The sequence below is a fragment of the Miniopterus natalensis genome, chromosome 12 (genome assembly GCF_054644295.1).
Source record: "Miniopterus natalensis isolate mMinNat1 chromosome 12, mMinNat1.hap1, whole genome shotgun sequence".
NCBI lineage: Eukaryota > Metazoa > Chordata > Mammalia > Chiroptera > Miniopteridae > Miniopterus > Miniopterus natalensis.
The window spans coordinates 49831866-49851619 of NC_142092.1; the positions used below are offsets into that span (position 1 = coordinate 49831866).

Sequence of the window (19754 nt, forward strand, 5' to 3'; positions counted from 1 at the left end):
AGAGTCAGCAGCAGGCCTGGGTGGACAGCTGGTGGGGCATTGCTGGTGTCCGTTTCGTCAGGCACCCATAGCTCTCCCTGGGGAGGAGCTGGAGATGGGTGGGGGTGGGGAAGGGAATCTAGGCCTTACGCAACCAGTCCTGCCCCTCCAGAGAATGCCAGCGCTCCAGGCTCCCGGAGCCTGACTGCCTTCATGAAAAACCAGGCCAACCCAAGGAGAGGAGCTAGAATTTATTCTATGGCCAGGCCACATAATGACAAAGCTAAAAGGTTCATCATCATCATTGTCATCACCAGCATCAATGTCATCTCCTTAAAGTATATAAGGGTTCCCCTTTCTCCACATCCGTGCCAACACTTGTTATTTGTGGTTTGGGTTTTTACTATAGCCATCCTAATGGGTGTGAAGTGGTATCTCACTGAGGTTTTGACTTGCATTTCTCTACTGACCAAGGATGTTGAGCATCTTTTCATGTGTTGTTGGCCATATGTATATACTCTAAAGAAATGTCTATAAATCTTCGGCCCATTTTAAAATCGGGTTTTGTTGTTGTTGTTGAGTTGTAAAAGTTCTTTATATATTCTGCATACCAGACCCTATCAAATATATGACTTGTGAACATTTCCTCCTTTTCCGTATGTTGTCTTTTCACTTTATTGGTAATATCCTTTGGTGCACAAAAGTTTTAAATTTTCATGAAGTCCAATTAATCTATTTTTTTGTTGTTGTTGTCATATCTAAGAATGCATTGCCAAATCTAAGGTCATGAAGATTTACACCTGTGTTTTCTTCTAAGAGTTTTTATTTATTTATATATAGTTTTAGTTATGTTGATGCCATTTATTTCCAGTTCATTTTTATATATGCTGTGAGGTAGGGGTCCAACTTCACCCTTTTGCATGTGGATCTCCGGTTGTCCTAGCACAACTTCTTGAAGAAACTATTCTTTTTTTCATTGAGTGGACTTGGCAACCTAAAATAAATTTGCCATAGGTGTATGTATGGGTTTATTTCTGGACTCTTAAATATGTCCCATTGTTTATATATTTACCCTTATGTCAATGCCACATTGCTTTATTTTGTAGTAAGTTTTTGAATCAGTACATCTGAGTCCTACAACTTTGTTCTTTATCGAGATTGTTTTGGCTATTTGGGGCCCCTTGCAATTTTATATGAATTTGAGGATCGGCTTTTCCATTTCTGGGGGGAAAAAGGCCATTGGAATTTTGATAAAGAGTTCATTATATCTATAGATTGCTTTGTACATTATTGCCATTTAATATGGTCTTCCAGTCCATGAACTCAGGGTATTTTTTTTTTTTCATTTAGGTCTTTTTTCATTTCTTTCAGCAATGTTTTATAGTGTTGTATGCACAAGTCTTTCATCTCCGTGGTTAAATCCATTTCTAAGTATTTTATTCTTTTGGATGCTATTGTAGATTAAATTATCTTCTTAATTTCCAGTTCAGGTTGTTCATTGCTGATGCACAGAAATACCACATATTTTTATGTGTCGATCTTGCACTATGTAACATTGCTGAATTTGCTTATTAGTTTTTTTCTGGAATCTTTTGGGTTTTCTACATATAAGATGTCATCTGCAAATAGAGATTATTTTTCTTCTCCAACCTGGATGCCAGGTATTCCTTTTTCCTGTTCATTTACTCTGACTAGAACTTTCAGTACAGTGTCAAATGGCAACAATGGAAACAGGCACCCTCGTCTGGTCGCTGTTCTTAGGGGCTCATTTCCTCCTCATTTCTCCCCAGCTCACAGGCCGTCATCTCAGGGAGGCCTTCCCTGACCGCCTGACCTGAAAGAGCAGCTCCCACCTCACTCATGCCCCAGCCTCAAACTTCCTAGCCATTTGCTCTGCCTCATTTCCCCCCCACAATACCCTCTAATAGCTTCACATGCTTGTTTATTATCTATCTCCTTTCGCTAAATTGTAAATTATTCATTGCTCTTCTCCTAGCCCCTAGAAAGGTGCCTGGAACATAGGAAACACTCAATAAATATCTGTTGCGTGAATATATATGTGCAATTTTTCATGCATGGAATTAAATTATTCATGCCATTCTGCAAACTTGCTTCTGCCACATTTTGTCTTAGCGTCTTCCTTCTTAGTAAGTGGAGACCGCCATCATTTTTTTAATAAGAACTGCTGGAGCTCCATCGCCCCGGTGCCCAGAATTTCTCCAGCAGTCCCTGCTGGTGGACACGGCAGCGACCGTCCTGTGTGTGCCGCGTTGCTCCCTCCTTCAGTTATGAGTCTGACACTGTTAAAATATCACGTCCCATGAGGCAAGGAGACATTTCTTGCTCCCTTGTCCTCTTTTAATAATCTTAGTATATTTTATTTGTTTTGTTTAGAGATGTTTCTAAATTTTTCTCTCCTATGAGAACCCTTGGTTAGGATATCCCAGATCCTGGCATTCTATTTTTTTTTATTTTTATCTTTTTCCTTCTTGCAGGTCATCTAAAGTAATGACCGATGTTTTCAGTAGTGAGCAATCTAGTTTGACCAAGCAATAAAGGTATTATTTTCAAATGTGAAAGGCGCTCTGTTGGAAATCTTCCATTCCTGTTCTTGGGGAAGTTTGGCACTGGGCCCCTTCAAGGGACTCTCAGCATCGAGGGATCACAGGGCTCTGGGATGGTCACCCGGGGCTGTCGCCAGAGGTTGCCCTACTACCACCACACTCCTTGTAAAAGGCACTCATGTGTTTGCAGGAAAAGTCTGGGTCCCCAAGCAGAAGCCGATGGATCCTGTGCTGGAAAGTGTGACACTAGAGCCGGAGCTGGAGGAGGCCTTGGCGAACGCCTCAGATGCCGAACTCTGTGACATCGCAGGTGAGAGGCACTCTGGAAGCTCCCCCAGGTCCTCCAGAAGGAGTTGACCTACATCTGCAGGGAGCTTTGGACGGTTTGTTTCAACATGAACAATCTTTCTCTTTCTAACAAGGACTAGAGGAGACCAAGAATATTAAAATACAAGGTGTCCCCCAAAAATGTATACACACTTTAATAGCTGATAGTTCAATTTTGAAAATGAAATGTATTTTAACAAACACTGCCTTTATAATTATTCAAAGTGTATATATACATTTTTGGGACACCCTATAGAAATCTGTCATCAAAAACCAAAATGAGAAAAATAGAGATAAAACCACCCAAACCCACTACACCACAGGGCCATCTGTTGTTGCCTTGAAGGATGTGGAAGCATCCTGGGGGTGAGGGATGGGGGCTGCATGGGCTCTGTACCCACCCTGCATCCAATCCTGCCCACACCACCTGGGAAGAGAGAATGGGGGGCTGTGGGCAGAGGGCTGTGGGCATCTCAAGCTTGGGAGGTTCACAAGGACTGGAGCAAAGCCATCTTATTTTTCCACTTTGCGCAGCTCAGAAAAGCCCCCTATCTCATATTTGTACAACACCCTCCATCTTCATGTATATTTCACAGTCAGCCCCTAAAACTCCAGGAGGTGGCCTAATCTTTAGAGCCCTTCACCATCTCAGCATCTCTCCTTATTACGGTCCAGTCCCTGCCCACAGCCTGAGATCCATGCCCAGCAGGAGTCAGGTCTGACCACAGAAAACACTGCACATGCCCCCATCCTGCTGTGCTCCCTGCCAGTGGGATGGGTGGTCTTTTTATTCTGTAGACTTGGGGGCTATTGACCATCACCCAGATGATGAGAGGAGGGTGGATAAGATGGGGAGAGACTCAAGGCAAGTGGGAAGGGGAGAGGAAAGATGGGGTTGCCTCTAACTCTCTGGCTGCGACAGTGAGGTTGGGGAGGAGTCAAGGAAGGTTCCAGATTGCCCAGCTCCAGAAACTAAGTGGATGTTGGTGCCATTAATGAATGTGGGTATATTAGTCTGCTTGAGCTACTGTAACAAAATACCCCAGGCTGGTGGCTTAAACAATAGAAATTTATTTTCTCATAGTTCTGGAAATCAGAAGCCCAAGATCGAGGTGTCAGCAGGCTTGATTTCTTCTGAGCCCTCTCTTGTTGGCTTGCTGATGGCCACATCTCACTGTGTCTCTCTGTGCATGTGTCCCCTGTTGTCCCGTAGTATGTCTTAATCTCTTCTTATAAAGTCACCAGTCAGATTAGATTAGGGCCCACCCTAAAAGCCTGATTGTAACTTAATCACCTCTTTAAAGATCTCATCTCCAAATACAGTTACAAATTCTAAGGTACTGGGAATTAGGACTTTAACGTATGGGATTTAGAGGGATATAATAGCCCATACCAATGGGAGAGGAAAAGGCTCAGAGGAAATGCCGAGTTCAGTTGGAGACCTTTGGAGTTTGAAGTGCCGTGGGCCACCCAGGGGGGAACAGTTGTACATGAAAGTCTTGAGTTCTGCAAGGGATCCATGGTGTCGCCCTTGTGGCATCACTAGCATGGAGATGTGGGTGTCATTAGCATTGTCAAGCTCCAGGCCTTCCCTCCTATCATCTCCTCTGCCTAGATGGAGTAAGAAGCCTTTGAGAGATGAGGAATGGAAATGGGGCACCGCCAGCCACAATGGGGGCCAGTTAGCCACGAATGGACTGGGAACCAAAGGCTGAATCAAATTGGGCAGAACCTAAGACGAGAGCTAGGGAGATAGAATGAGGGTTCAGGGCTGGCCTGAGACTCAAAGGTAGGTGAGGTCAGAGGCCAGATGAGGCCACCAGTGCTGGGGGACTTGGTCTCCTGCCTCATCACATCTCTGGCTTCTGGTAGGTTTTGTGCATGAGTTGGGATGGCATTTGTCGCAGGGGATGGGAACGGGGGAGGGGACTGCTGTCATCTGCAGTGGGACCATGTGGGGAGGAGTAGTGAGAAGACGCCAATAAGCAGGAGGGGCGACGCTGGGTGCTGGTGGCCAAAGCCAGGTTGTAGGGACCAGAGGAGTGAATGTGGAGAGCCAGTGTGTAGACTGTGAGTCCAAACAGCCTTTTCCTCGGGAGGGAGAAAATTTGGGGAGGGCCAAAGGACAGTGGTGGAAGGGTGTCAGGGCTGAGAGAGAAAGATTTTCGTTTTCACTGTGAAGTACAGAAGCAGTGAGCATCCCACCCAGCTGGAAGTGGAACACTTACCTTGGGAATGTACCTGATTTGCTTTGAAGTTCAAGTTTTGTTTTGTCAAAACCACACAAGTCATATTAGATCCCACATCATGCTCATATATTTCAACCAAACGGTTTCCCTGATGGGAGAGTCCCCTTGACTTCTGGTTAATCTGAGCAGCAGGGAAGTGGGCGGGTGACACCCCTGTGCAGCTTCTCCACACTGACTCACCCTGGAGCTGTTTTTATCCTGGTCCTTCTCGTCCCATCACCCTCCGTGACATCACTCCCCTCATTAGTCAGCTCAGAAGGATTATAAAATGACTCCACTGTCAGATCCGCCAGTTTCTGTGCCAAAATAGAACTGCAATATTGGGCTAAGTTTCTGTGTTGATTTCTTGAAACTATTTCTCTTTATTTTTGTTGGCGTGGCTAATTATTATTTTCTGTTCATGATACCATACCCTTCCGATGTCTGGAAAGGAGAGGGGGAGCTGTAAGTCGACACTAGAGTCATCAGCTAACCTTGGGCGCCTGTCACTGTGTATCAGCCACTTAAATGTGGCAGTGTCTCTGAGGAAGGAGGGACTAAACATTTGCTGACCTCCAACTGCATCCCAGGTGCTGTGGGAGTTGCTTCCAAAGCCTTGCTTTTTATTTATTGATTACAACAATCCTATGAAGTGAGTTTCATTGTCCCCATTTTACAGGTGGAGAAAGCAGGCACAGCGAGGTGAAATGCCTTGCCTAGAGTCAGCCGGGGGAGCATGGGGCCACAGGAGGAAAGGCTCTGGACGCCACACTAAGGCACAGACACCTGGGATTAGGGGAGTGTTGAGAGAGGCAGGTGAAAGCAGGTGTGTGGGCAGAGAGAGGCAATGGTGTTTAAAGGATGGGGGGACATAGAAGGCAGGCCCCAGGTAAGGCCAGTGGCCAGATAGAGCTGTGGGACTGCATGGAAGATGTGGCTCCACCGAGAGACCAGCTGTTCCTCGTGCTGGATCAGAGGCCAGAATTTCAAAGATGCTGCAAGGGATGGAGGCAGCGGGGGCAGGACATCCTGTCGGAGTGCTGGGTGTGGCAAGCCCACCAGGAGCACGGGTGGGAGAGTGGGGGTGGCTTGGCCTTTCTCAAGGAGGCAATAGATGGAGCCAGGAGTGTGGATGAGTCTTTAGAGATAGAAAAAGTAGGGAGAGGAGGGCACCACTTGGAGCTTTCATGACTCAGCTCCCAGGCAGAGCGTTTCCATGAGGCTCACCTTTTCTGGTCACTCATTCACACATTCAGCAGCCATTTATCTGGCCTTCCTTCTGTGTGCCAGGCTCTGGACCAGCCCTGGGGAAAGAATCCCAAGAAAGCAGCCTGGTTCCTGCCCTCGCAGAGCCACGTAAACTAACACTGAGGCCCAATGTGAAATGATAAGTGAGAGTGTGTCATGAAGGACAAAGGACAGGGTGGGGATGGAGGCTGGGCTAGGGGCTGGGGCCAGGGAGCTAAGGCCAGAGAGGAAGCTGACCCTGAAGGAGGAAAGGCAGGGTGAGCCAGTGGAGCGCGGGGGAGGAGGCAGCCCCTCTGAGCCGCTTGCTTTGCAGATGCACATGCAGCAGGCTTGATATTTGGTGACGATAGGAACATGTAGACCCCCAGCAGATGTGTCACACTGACTCAGGTGTGACGCCGGTAAGGCAAGGCCTGTGGACTCTCATTTGTTTTCATGTTTGTGCACCATTCATTCATTCATTTGCTCGTGGAGTCGGCGTACATGGTTGAACTCCTGCCGCGTGAAGGAATCAGATGCAGTCCCTGCCCTTGTGGGCCCAGGATGTGATGAAAACAAAGCAGAGGCATGTAAATTTTAGCATGAAAAGCGTCACCACAGGGTGATGAACAGAACGCACAGGCCTCTGACAATATGAAAGTTTGGGCATGTGGCATTGGGTTGTGGCTTGGAGGCCACTGGGAGTCATCTGCAAGCATTTGGCATTATCAGTGCCTCCCCTCCCCAGGTGGGGATGTGATCCTGGCTTGCTTTTAGGGCCCCTTCAGGTGGTATAGGACCCAAGAAGGAATTGAGGGTAGGGAGACACCCTTCAGAAGGGCCAACCCCCAGGAAACCCCCAAGGGCAGCTGGCACCCCCTGGCTCTTGTGACTCTCCGAGGCAGTTGTAGGCAGAGTCCCCCGCCCCCGGCTTCTAGTGCACTTTCGTGCCTTAGACTCCTGCTCTGCGAGAGCCAGGGTGCGGCTTGTCTAGGAGCCATTCAGCTGCACCCAAGGCCTGGGCCTGAGCCAGCCTCTCCCACCTGTTCCCGGGATGCCTGCCGTCTGCCCTGAGCCAGCCCAGCAGTTGGCAGCTGGAGAGGCCCAGGATGTGCGCGTTATCTCTGCATCCTTAGTGGAATTACGGACTTTGCGAACCCTGCCAAGGCAGAGAGAGGAAAGAGAACTTGATGTTCTTTTTCAGAGTTCAAAAATAGTTCTTTTTGAGTTTTGAGGAAGATTTGACTTATTATTTTTAAAAAATCACATTCCCCAGTGCTAAATTCAGCCTTGCCAGTATCTACCAAGAATGAGGCAGCAGGCAGTGTCACTGTGCGGTTTCCCTTCGTCACTCACGCCTCCCTCCCCTGCCCTCTGCCCTCCCTCCCTCTCTCCCTCTTTCCTCCCTTCCTTCCTTCTTCCTTGGAACCCTAGTTTCCTCAGAGCTGCAGAATGGTTTTATTTCGTCTTAGACCTGCTATTGACATTTATTACCTCTGTGTTTAGAATTTCAAAGTAGAGGGGAAGTTTTAGAACTTTAAAACTGCTGGTGACCTAGTGTGTGGAGGAGTGTGTGGGAATGAATACTAACTTAGGAGCCAGACAGTCCTTGCCAAATGGTCTTTGACAAACCACTTCCCTCTCAAGCCTGCTGGAAAAGTGGAGGGCCCATAGCACCTGCCCTGGAGGCTTGTTGTAAAAAGCCAAACAGGATAAAATGATGAGATGTGGTGTGGCTGTTAAGTCCTATGTGAGGGTAAAAGATCAGCTTTCAAAACACACCCCGTTTTACAGATGAGAAAACTGAGGCCCAAAAAGCAGAAGTAACCTGGACAGGGTTACCCAGCACATTAGTACTAAAGCCAGGCTGGAGCCCAGGTCTCCTTCGTCTGGCCCCTGGCACTTTCTGTAACCTTCCTGCCTCTGCACCCCTTTCTGGACTGTTATGGGAAGCTATCATCCCAGCACAGAATGCATCTTCCATTTTCTACCGCTCTATATACTCTAAGCAAGACCAGCCAGCCACGTGAGGTCACGTCTTTCCTGGGATTCCAAACTGATTTTCCAAACCTGCAACCACAGCAGCAGCAGCCCAGGGCCACCGCGAGCCGCACCCTGTGTGGCAGCTGGAAGTGGCGGCTCCAGAAGGTGATGCACGACCACCCGATTCACCTGCCGCTGACTCAGGCCTCAGCTCCCACTGCCCACATGGCCACAGCCTAAATAAAAGCCCAGAGAGCTTTTAAAAATGCAGATGCCTCTCGCCCTTCTAGTTCTCCTCAGAGATGAGCAGGCAGGTCTAATTTTAGCAGAGAAGACTCTTAGAATGTGAGAAACAGAAGGGACTTTGAGATCATCTCGCCTTGTGGTTCCCAGCTCCCATGGAGCATCAAAACCATCCAAGGACGTTAAAAAATATACCTCCAGGGGTTCATATTAGTCAGTCTAGGGTGGAGCATGGATATTGTCTCAAAGTTCCCAGGTGAATCATATGACCTGCCATGATCTCATCTCACCCCGGCATTGGACAGAGGAGGCTGAAGCCTGGAGAGGGAGGGGACTTGCCCAAGGTCTCACAGCACTGGGGTCATAGGTAGGACTCATCCCTGACTCTTCGCTAAAAGATCTGGTGTTTTTTCTCTAACTAGAAACCATGTCTAATGAAATAGCTGGGGGGGGGGGATCATCAGCAAGTAGTATTTACCAAATGCTTATCGTATTCTGGAAGAGGTAGAAGAGAGAAAGATGATATTCTTTCCCGGCCTCTGGAAGTTCATAGTCCAGTAGGGGAAGCACACAGGTACCCAGATATCTCAAAACCATGTAGACTATATGCTGAGATAAGGACACCAGGTCCTGTGGGAGAACTAGCAGGGGAGAGGGAGGAATCCAGGAAGACTCCCTGGGGAAGGAAGTGTTATTCTAAGTCCTGAGGGATGGAGAGGTAGAGTTGTTAGGTAAAGTACAGGATGCTAAGTTAGATTTGAATTTCAGATAAACAATGGATAAGTTTTTACTCTAATTAGGTTCCAAATACTGAATGAGAACTACTTATACTAAGACATTTTTCATTGTTTACCTGAAATTCCAATTTAACTGGATGTCTTTAATTTTATGTGCTTAATCTAGCAACACTACTAGGGGCATTTCAGCAGAGGGCACTGCAGATGAAGAGAGGACCGCCAGCAGAGGGGCGGCGGTGGCAGAAGCAGGAGAATCTACTCAGCAGTGACTGTGTCCCAGAAACAGGGACAAGGCTGTTGAAGCAGGGCCAGCCCAGGGAAGGCCGGTGAAGCCAGGCTCTGGGGGTCACAAGCCACCGTCCACCCACCCCAGTGGCTGCAAGAGCCTCACGGTCCTTCCTTCCCTCTGTAGTCAGTTTTCCAGGCAGCCAGAGTAACACACAGAATCCAAGTCAGACCATCTCATGCCCTGCTCGGACCTTCAGTGGCCTCCCAGGCTGTACCTAAAGAAGACATCCAACTCCTTACCTAAACCTTGCAGGCCCTGCAGGATCCCATATTGACTATTTGAATAAAATCTACTCCCAAGCATTGTTGGGAGGATTCAGAGGGATCGTGTCAGGAGGTGTTCCTCGTCTTGAGGGCCCATTGAAACCACCTGGGGAGTTTTTAAAAATTAAGATATCTCTGCCCCAATCCCAGAGATTGTGGTTTCATTGGTCTGGGGAAGGCCTTGGGCGTCAGGAGTTTCTCAAGATTCTCCAGTGATTCCAACGCGCAACCCAACGCGAATCATGATGGACAGCGGATTCTCCCGCCCAGAGAGAGGGCTCGGCGAGCGGGGTGCTGTGTTGTCCACAACTTCATCTCTGTCTTCCGTGTCCCCCTCCCTCCTGGCCTTCCAGTCCCTGAGCCTGGGGCTTTCCCACCCGCCGCTCCCTCTGCCCAGAATGTTCCACCTCCCCCCTCTTACCTTGGCCAGCACTTAGTCATCACTCCCAGCCACGACCTTCTGTTCCGTTCTCCCAGGACACACTGAGCTTCTCCTTCACAGCACCTGCCACACGCTGCGCCTCTGTTTCTATTGATGGAAACTGCTTAGCGGCTCCATCCCCCAGCAGACCGTAAGCTACCTGGGCGGGGATCCTGTCTTTCTTCTTCCCCCCTGCCCCCCTCTACCCTGCAGCTGGACACATGATGTCGGCACTCAGTAAACGTTAAATAAGTGAATGGATGAAAGAACAACTGAGCATAGGAGTGATGCGGTCAGATTTGCTTTTCCAGAAAGACCTTTCTGGCTGCTCTGTGCTGAAACTAGGGGGGTGGGGCCAGGATGCCAGCGACTACACAGCCGTGACAATACAGCCAAGATATGATAGGGCCTCAACCAGGACAAAGGTGAACAAGTGGGAGGTGGGACAGACGAGAGGCACTGTTTAGAAGGGCGAGGACTTGGTGAAGGTGCCATGGAGTGAGGTCCCACCGTGAGGGACAGGCAGGATGACAGGATAAAGGTGATCCAGAGGAAGAGGCTGTTGCTGGGGAAGATGAGTTCTGTGTTGGCCAGACTGGGTTGGATGTGCCAGGGGGACATCCGGGGACATCTAGGAACCGGAGGCCAGGGACTAGAGAAGTCTAGGCTGGTGATAGAGAGTTGACATTTGCTTAAATAATCAAATTTAAAAGTTTTCAAGCAAGCATTTCTTGCCATTTATGGGAGCAAACATTTCGAGGGTGTGGAATGTCTGTGCTCGGGAGGCTCTTCTGCCTGAGAGGGGCGAGTCACGGCCCTCCCCGTGTCCCCGCAGCTATCCTGGGCATGCACACGCTCATGAGCAACCAGCAGTACTACCAGGCCCTGGGCAGCAGCTCCATCGTGAACAAAGAGGGACTCAACAGTGAGTACGCAGCCTGACTGCGGCAGCACCTCTCCCGCCCCCAGCGAGGACCCCGGGGAGGGAAGTCATCCCCACACTGCTTGCTCCCCCCCTCCCCCCCCCCAGCTCATGCTCCCTGGCTCCTGGCAGGACTTTTACATTTTTATGTAGCCAAATCTATGCAGCTTTTCCCTTCACTCCTCTGGGATTCGTGTCTTGTTTACAAAGGCCGTCTCCATCCCAGTATTGTAAAATCCCTCCTATATTTTCTTCTAAAGTTGTAAAAGGTTTACTTCTTATTTACAACTTCTTAATCCACCTGGAGTTTGTGTTTTGTGTGGTGTGAGATGAGATCAAATTTTCATTTCTTAATGGATATTGAATCGTTCCAACACCACTCTTTGCAAAGCGTGTCTTTCCACCGCTGGTTCGGGACTCCACCTTGCTCATAAACTTCACGCATCCGCGCGGGTCTGTCTCCGGGCACCTCTCCTGCTCCACGAGTCTCCCGTCTTTCCTGTGCCAATATTGCATTGTCTCTGCTCAGGCACGTTGTTCCAAGCTGGCGTTTGGTCCCAGAGAGAAAGGGGGGTGCCAACAGAATCACTAGCACCCCCCTCTAGATGGGTTGAATATTTCTTTCCCGCCCGGGCTTCCTTTCATCCTCACAAGAGCCGCTGGTCCCAGGCTACCAGATGAGGACACCGGGGTTCAGAGAGTTTAAGGAAGTCACCTAGTTCTTGCAGGACGTCAAGGACAGAATCCAGGCAGGGCCCACACCCCCTCCACGGGTCCCTGAGCTCCCTCGGGTCGCTTCCTTCCCGAGGGTGCCTGTGTTGAGGGAAAGTGGCCTCCGTGTTTCTGTGAGACACCCCCTTTCGTGGGCCACTCTAGGTGTCATTAAACCGACACAATACAAGCCTGTGCCCGACGAAGAACCCAACTCGACAGACGTGGAGGAAACGCTGGAGCGGATAAAGAGCAACGACCCGAAACTTGAAGAGGTGAACCTCAACAACATCCGGGTAAGGCCTGGCCCCCCTCAGCCGGGGGAGGCCGTGTGCGGGCGCTGAGCGGGCAGCAGGCTCAGCAGCACCGAGGGCGCGCCCGCCTGGGCTGCAGGGGCTCCTGGGTCAGGAAGGGGCAGAACCTCTCCGGGGGGCGGGCAGTGTTCACAAGTGTGCCCCGTGGCCCTGTTCCTTTTGGGGGGCTGACGTCAGGCCCAGATGGTCATCTGGGGCCAACCCGGCTTCAACTTGGGGAGCGCGCCGTGTCGTTCAAACCCCAGAGCTTCTCTGAGATCAAAGCGTGAGACACGCACACCTGGCTGCGCGGGACCTGAGGCTGGGAAAGCCCGGCGCCCAGGCTCGAGGGGTGGCGCGGCCCTGGGAGCCGCCACCCGAGCCTCCGCGTCACGCACATGCTCAGCCTCGTCCCGCAGCTGGGACGGGGCTGTCGGCCCAGGTACCGAAGGCCTATTCCAAGCTGCCGGCCATCTCTCTCCGGACGTTTCCCGTGTGACCACCACGGGCACGGGAGGGACAGACGGACAGGCCGTCCTACGCCGAGCAGGCTGCGGGAGGAGTTCAGAAGCAGCCAGCTGCCTGCCCACCTGCTCAGCCCGGAGGCCAATGGGATTAGTGCCGGGAGGGGGTGGCAGTAAGGCAAGAAGCAGGCCCCTCAATCCCCGGCTCCTCTTTCCTTTCTTCTCCACTTTCTTTTAAGTGACTGCCAGCCCCACGGCACAATCAGATGGGAAACCTGCGTCTGAAGTGTCCTTCTCCACCTGGCCTCCCAGGCTCTGTTCCCACGGGGAGCTAAAGTGACACTCTGAAATGAGAGATCCATTAAAACACAGCCCGGGGCCTCTCTCTGGGGCCTCCATTGCCTACCATGTGCCTAGAGGTAGACACTGGCACAGTTCAGAACTGCACAGCCTGGCAGTGAATGCCAGCTTGGAGGGCATAGGGGTGCGGGACCCGGCTCTGTGCCTGCATCGTGGGTCTCAGCCAGGGCTCACCCTCTCCGGGACTCAGTCTCCCCTCTGCACATTAGGCAGTTGGGCTAGATCAGTGTTTTTCACTAGAGGAAATTAAAAACTATAATGCCAATGCCCAGACCTACCTTCTCCTGAGATTCTGATTTTATTGCTCTGGAGCAGGCCTGAGCATCAGCATTTTGTAAGAGTTCTCCAGGAACTTCTGATGTGCAGCAAGGTTGAGACCGTCTGGGACAGATGTCTCTTAAAGAGCATCTAGGGCAACCCCCGCTCCCCCACATGCACACCTCTGTCTTCCAGAATCAGGCCCAGAGACGGGGAGAGACCTCCCCAGAGTCCCAGAGCAAATCAGAAACATTGCCCGTTGCTGGGGCAGAGGTCAAGCCCCCACCCACCCCCACAGCCCGGGCCCGAGTTCTTGGCCTAACACTCTTCTGCATCCATCGCCTTGATTCCCTTCTCCTCTGGCCTCTGTTTGCACACAGAGGGAGTGGTGAGTCCTATCTGAACTTTTCAGGGAGGATTTTCTCAATCTGTTTACCAGAAAGTTCTCTCCAAATCCCAGCCATTTGGAGCAGAGCTAGAATCCTTTGCCCCTTTAGGTTTTTGGTCAGAGACTTGCCACAAATCAGGCTGCATGTGTGAGAGAGTTACCCCCCATCAGTCTGCCCAACCTGCTCCTGGCAGGGGCTATTGGTCACTGCCCGCCTTTCTCTCTGCAGAATATCCCCGTACCTACCCTCAAGGCGTATGCAGAGGCCCTGAAAGGCAACTCGTATGTGAAGAAGTTCAGCATCGTGGGGACACGGAGCAATGACCCCGTGGCATACGTATGTACCTTTCTGTTCTGCTGCATGGAGGGTGGGTGGCACATAAATAGAAGGGTTGATGCTTATGGCCTGAGGACTGGCCATATCCCACTGATGAAGAACCTTGGGTGGTGTGGTGAGAGGCACTGGGCTAGAGCCAAGAGAGGGTGTGGGCAGAATGGTTGTTACCCAGGCACCACCTGTACAGTATCCTAATTAATCTCCACAACTCCCCCTGATCCCAGAAGTGCAGGTCTCACCACTTAGCAGGGAGCTCAGGAAACCTGCTTTGTCCAAAGTTGCAGAGTGAGTAGGAGGTAGAGCTGAGATTTAAATGCAAGTCACGTGGACCCTACAGCTGGGTCTCTCTGCATTCAGCATGTGAGGTGTGACAAGGGCCAGCCCCATACTGGGCCTCGGTTTCTCCATCTCTAAAATCATCATCTTTATCAGCAGGTCCTGATGACCAAGTTTAGCTGTTTTTCATTCATGTCTTAAAAATATTGCTGTTCAAATTAAGTTGAACTTATCATAAAGTAGCCATCCATTCTTTTTTCTTTTTAAACATTCCACACAAATGTTGATGGCACATCAACTCTGTGCCAGGCCAGCCGCTGATGTCAGCCCGTCCACACCAGCATACCCACTGCCGCATACTGAGGTGCTCTGGGCCGGCCAGTAAATCAGACTGGCAGAGCTCTGTATGTGCCCCACTGCCTGCCCCAGCTCTGCTGCTGCGCACCCTCTACCCCCAATTCCTTCACTCTGGTGCAGCAAACAGAGTTGACTCCTGGCATGACAGTGCCTCTGGGACCTGCTCAGCCACCAGCATGTCCGCTTGGATCAGCCTGCTGGACTTGCCTAGTGGTTGTTAAATATCTTGATTATCAGGCCCAGGCAGGCCTTTCCTGGGGAACAAAAGGGATGCTGTGCAGAGAATATAGACTGGGTCCCTCCCCTTAGGAGGGTCCAGCCTACTCGGGGTCACAGAGAAAGCTGACATGTCTTCCTGGGGGTATAGAGCAGGGCGAGCCGAGGAGGGAATGATGATTTCAGTAAGGAAGGCTCCCTGGGAGGTGAGCCTTGTGTGGGGTTTCAACAAGCAGGGGATGGTGGAAAGGGTCTTCCTGGCTCCGATCAGCATTTCACACAGCCGGGCCCACAGATTGTACGTCCTGGCCTATCAGCTGCTGGAGTCTCCTTTCCTCCATGACACACGGTTTCCACCAACTGCTAATTACTTCATTTCCTCCAGAGGCTCTGATTGTCATCTACACCCCTGGCCGTATTCCTCCCAAACGTGCTGGGGGCCACCTGAGCTCCTCTCCTCCCATTTGTCCTGGTCACTTGCCCAGTGGGGTGGCTTCCCAGGCTTCCCTCTCTGCTCAGTTCTGCTCAGACCAAGAGAACAATGACTTCATGGAATCCCAACAGGGAAATAGAAGAGACAAGTGAGAATATTTGGGGAGGTTGGGACCCTACCAGTCACTCAGTGGACAGTGACTGAGGACCTACTAATGTGCTGAGCACTGCAGGGTCCATGGGATGATAAGGTGGCTTTCAGCCCACCCAGGGGAGACAGGCTAATGGCAGAGACCCCATCAATATAAAACCAACCTAAACCAGGGAATACAAGTTCCGTGAAGGAGGTCATGGATAAATTCTATGAGGTTCAAGAAGACAGGCCAAGCTAGCTGGGGGTGTCAGCAAAGGCGCTCAGAGAAAGGGGCACTGAGAATGGCCTTGAAGGAAGGACAGGGTTTGGATGAGTGAAGCAGAAAGGAAAGGACATTCCAGGTGGCAGGAATAAGCAGAGGCTAAGCACTGGGAGAGCACTGGGCGTGCATGGGGAACTGAGAGTAGCCCCACCATCAGGGAGCAGCGAGAGTTGAGGCTGAAGAAGAGAGTGGGACCTGCATCCAGCAGAGGCTTTGGGGGAATAGTCCAGAGGCATGGCAGGTTGGAGAGGAGGAGAGATATAGAGCTGTGCTTGGTGAAGGAAGTGTGCAGATCATCTTGCCTGGTCCCTAGCTCGAATAGCATAAGTGAACAAGGGACTCTTGCTCCCAGCAAGGTTCCCTCAGTGGATTAGGTTCTACCCAAGAGAGGCTCCACTCAGGGTGACTCATGAGGACACTTGCTTTCCTCCTGTGGCTCAAGGCCCTTGCTGAGATGCTTAAGGAGAACACAGCGCTGAAGACACTGAATGTGGAATCCAACTTCATTTCCGGAGCTGGGATCCTGCGCCTGGTGGAAGCTCTTCCATACAACACTTCGCTGGTGGAACTGAAAATTGATAACCAGGTAAGACGAGCAAGGGTCTCCTCGTGTCCTTTGCCATAGGACACTCACTGTTCTGCACTTTCCTGCATGCTGCTGGATGAAGTAGATGCTGCTGATTGGAAAAGCTCCAGAGCCCAGCCTCAAGGGACCATGCTCACCTTCCTTTTTCATTCCCACCAAGTGTTCTTGCAGCTTTTGCTTGTGTACCCCTAGTGATGGGGAGCTCACTGCTTACCCTTCTATTATTAGTGAGGCTATCCTTTCCGATATCCATTAGAAATTAGCTCTTTAAGTCCTGTTTGTTGGGCTTAATTCTGCTCTGTTCTACATGCAGGGCACATCTGTTATACAGATCTTATAAACCATTGGAATCTTCCTCACCAGGCTAAATGTTCCATTTTCTTCAATCACCACCACCACATACACACACAATGGATGCTTGAGTCTCCTTACCATCTAGGTTATTCTCTGGGAAAATCCTAATTTGTCTTTATCCTTATGGGGCTATTGTTTCTCTATGACTTCTGTGATTCAGTCATTTATTTTCAGGGCAATTCTTTCAGTTCTGACCTTTTAAAACTATGCTAATAACCATACCTTGCATATAAGGTATCTTGTATGTTACATGTATTGAGGGTCCATTGTGGGCTAGGCTCTGTGCCATGCACCTGACACACCAACTCTGATTTTCCCAACCTCTCTGCAGGATGTGGGTATTATCTCTCCCACTTTGCGGAAGAGAAAACTGCTCAGAGAGGCTAAGACAAGCAACTTTCTCAGGGCCACCAAGTTCGCACTTTAGGTGGCAGGATTTGAATCCAGGACTCTCTAACCCCAAAACCCACATCCTTCCATTACACCACATTATTTTCAATGTTAAAATGCTTTCTTCTTAATGGTGTATGGATAGGGAACGTTTTTCCTACATGAAAATTTTTGCTGAATGGTCATATAAATGTATGCAAAGGAAAAAGATGGGAAAGAAATATAACAATTATAACTAGAGGTTATTCCTGAATGAGATATTTATCTTTATTGTAAAATATTATAAACATACAGAAAAGTGCATAAAATGTACAGTTTAACTTAAATGTACAGTTTAACAAATAATACTGGGCTTGAAACCCCTGTCTAGGTCAAGAACTAAAACATCACCAGCTTCCAGAAGACTTCTGTGGTCCCTTGTCAATCAGAACCCCTTCAAAGCTCTTCACAGTTTGCTCCCTACTTACTTTCATACCTTTCTGTCTTTGCTCTTGGTTTTCTCTCCTGCTGGAATGTCCTCCCCTCCCCCTACCACTTCTCTGCCTGGAGAACTCCTTCTCTTCCTCTGGATTCAGCTGAGGCCTCTCCCTCTCCCAGTGCTGTTCTAGGAGCCAGCTGGAACCAGCTTGTAGGAGCTGACTGCACATCTCTTCCTGTCTCCCCTTCAGTGATGGCACGTTGGAACCTTGAAATTGCCCCTAGTGGGAATATTTACACTATGGAAATTGGCCTCCCAGAGCAAGTTAGGTGGTTTTTCCCTGTGTTCTCCTAGGACCCTGGCTTCCCTGTGAGATTCTGAGAAGCTGATGCTGCGTCTGAGTCATCTCCATATCTCAGAGCCGAGCTCAGAACTTGGCCCCACAGTGGAGATTGGTAGACAGGGCTGCCCTGGGTGGTTGTGTATGTTGTTCACTGCACACGAGGTGGCAGGTGTTGAAGTCCAACCCACGTTCCACTCTCCAACAATTGGTGTGGGGCTTTGTTCCCCTGAGAGGGTACTTTTTTCTAATTCATCTGAAAAGGCTACATGAGCCTGCAGCGGCCCTGCCACGTGAATTTGCTGCATTGGGCTTCTTGCATCTCTCAAATGCCAGTGGTCTTGTTGCTGCATCGCCCATTCCCAGCTCCTCCTCACCCTCACCCCCACCTTTTATGGCCCTCCTTTGGCATTGCTGACCCTGCATTATTGGAGGCAGGAGGGGCACAGCAGATGGAACAAAGGCATAGGGCAGGCTTGGCAGCAGCCCTGGGCTAGGCCCTGGGATCAGCTGGTCATGTGACTTCAAGCCTGGCCTTGCAGGGAGTCAGGGTCTACCCAGGGCCAGCTGAAACCTGACACTGGGGCAGAATGCTTGCCTCAGGTCACTGGTGGCAGCTGTCAGGGAATGAGCTGCCCACCTTCCTTCTCACTGCTAAAGCCCAAGAGCTCAGACTTGGAGCCAGTGCTGACCTTCACCCTCACCCTGGCTGACCACCTGGTGCAATGATCACTTCCCTGAGCCTCAGCACCTCACTTGTAACTGGGGCTAAAAGAATTCCCACTTCTGAGATGATAGATTGAACTATGTGGTCGTTAACTTCTGCAATTACTCCAGAGGTGATCTAGGGAGTTCACACATTATTCTGAGTTAATTTCCTGAGAGGTACCATGAATCTGTTATATCATTTAGTGCTCACACAGACTGGGAGTGGGTATTACACCCATCCTGGTATTGTAGATGAGGAAACTGAGGCCCATGCAGGCTATGTGACCTGCCCAAGGTCATACAGTAAGTAAGTGGCAGAAGCAAGATTCGAACCCAGATTTGTGTGACTCCAAAGTCCGTGAGTTGTGCCTGTCTGGGCTCTTGAACCCTACTGTAGTTTCATGTGGACCTCGCTTGGCTTTTCTCAGCTGTCCTTTTCCTTTGGTGCGAGGCCAAAGCATTATCACCATCTACTCCCGCATCCTGGAAGCCCCCTTTATGGTTCATCTCAGCGCTTGGTGAGTGCCAGCTGCACCTCAGAGGAGTGCTGCGCACTATGTGTGAATGAGGCTCTGCTCTGCCCTCCAGGGATTCTTCACTGCATAGGAAGACACCCAAGTGCAGAAATAACCATCAGATGAGGTGCTCCAGCAAGCCACAGGCAGTGGGCCCTATGGTCCATTGGAGTGAGCAGTCTCGGTGAGGAACAGGCATCAGGGAGGGCTTCTTGGAGGAGGTGGAGTCTGAGATAAACCTGTAGGGTGGACAGTATCTCAGAAGGTGAAGTGGAGGTCATGGCATCTCAGGTGCAGGGAACCACACAAACAAAGAGAAGGAGAAGGGAAAGCCAAGAAGCCCATCCAAGCATGACTAATGGTACCCCCAGAGGAAGGCCAGAAAGGGAGTTGGGAGTCCAAGGGGCTCTGAACCGGGGTTGAGGGAAGGTGGGTTGAGGACTGCCCTGTACACTAAAGTTGTGCTCTGGGAACATGGTTTCCTGCTGGATGGGAGCAGGGAGAGGGCATCGGGGCCTGGGAGACCAGAGGGGTATTATGATCTCCTAGATGAGGGGACCTGTGGGGAAGTGCTCCCAAATGCCTGCAGTCTACAGACTGAATGGGGTCTGGCAGGAGAGGAGGCGGGAGGGGAGGAGGCCGGTCTTGGGGAGGGGGCTGTGCCACCCAGGCTCTGGGGAAGGCCATCCGTGCCTCTCACAGTGCGTCCTAGGAGGTCTGGGCATGGCGACTGCCTCTCACCAGGTGCCCCA

At 50.4% G+C, this 19754-nt stretch overlaps 1 protein-coding gene across 2 annotated transcripts in view; it reads left to right on the top strand.

The window, feature by feature from the left end:
• TMOD1 (tropomodulin 1) overlaps window positions 1-19754 on the top strand; it is a 50552-nt gene that overhangs the window by 19686 nt on the left and 11112 nt on the right. For both annotated transcript variants that reach the window (XM_016222967.2, XM_016222966.2), the window contains exons 3-7: window positions 2734-2853; window positions 11097-11186; window positions 12060-12190; window positions 13887-13994; window positions 16134-16277. In XM_016222967.2, the coding sequence (XP_016078453.1) occupies window positions 2734-2853; window positions 11097-11186; window positions 12060-12190; window positions 13887-13994; window positions 16134-16277 (593 nt within the window). The remainder of the gene's footprint in view (window positions 1-2733; window positions 2854-11096; window positions 11187-12059; window positions 12191-13886; window positions 13995-16133; window positions 16278-19754) is intronic.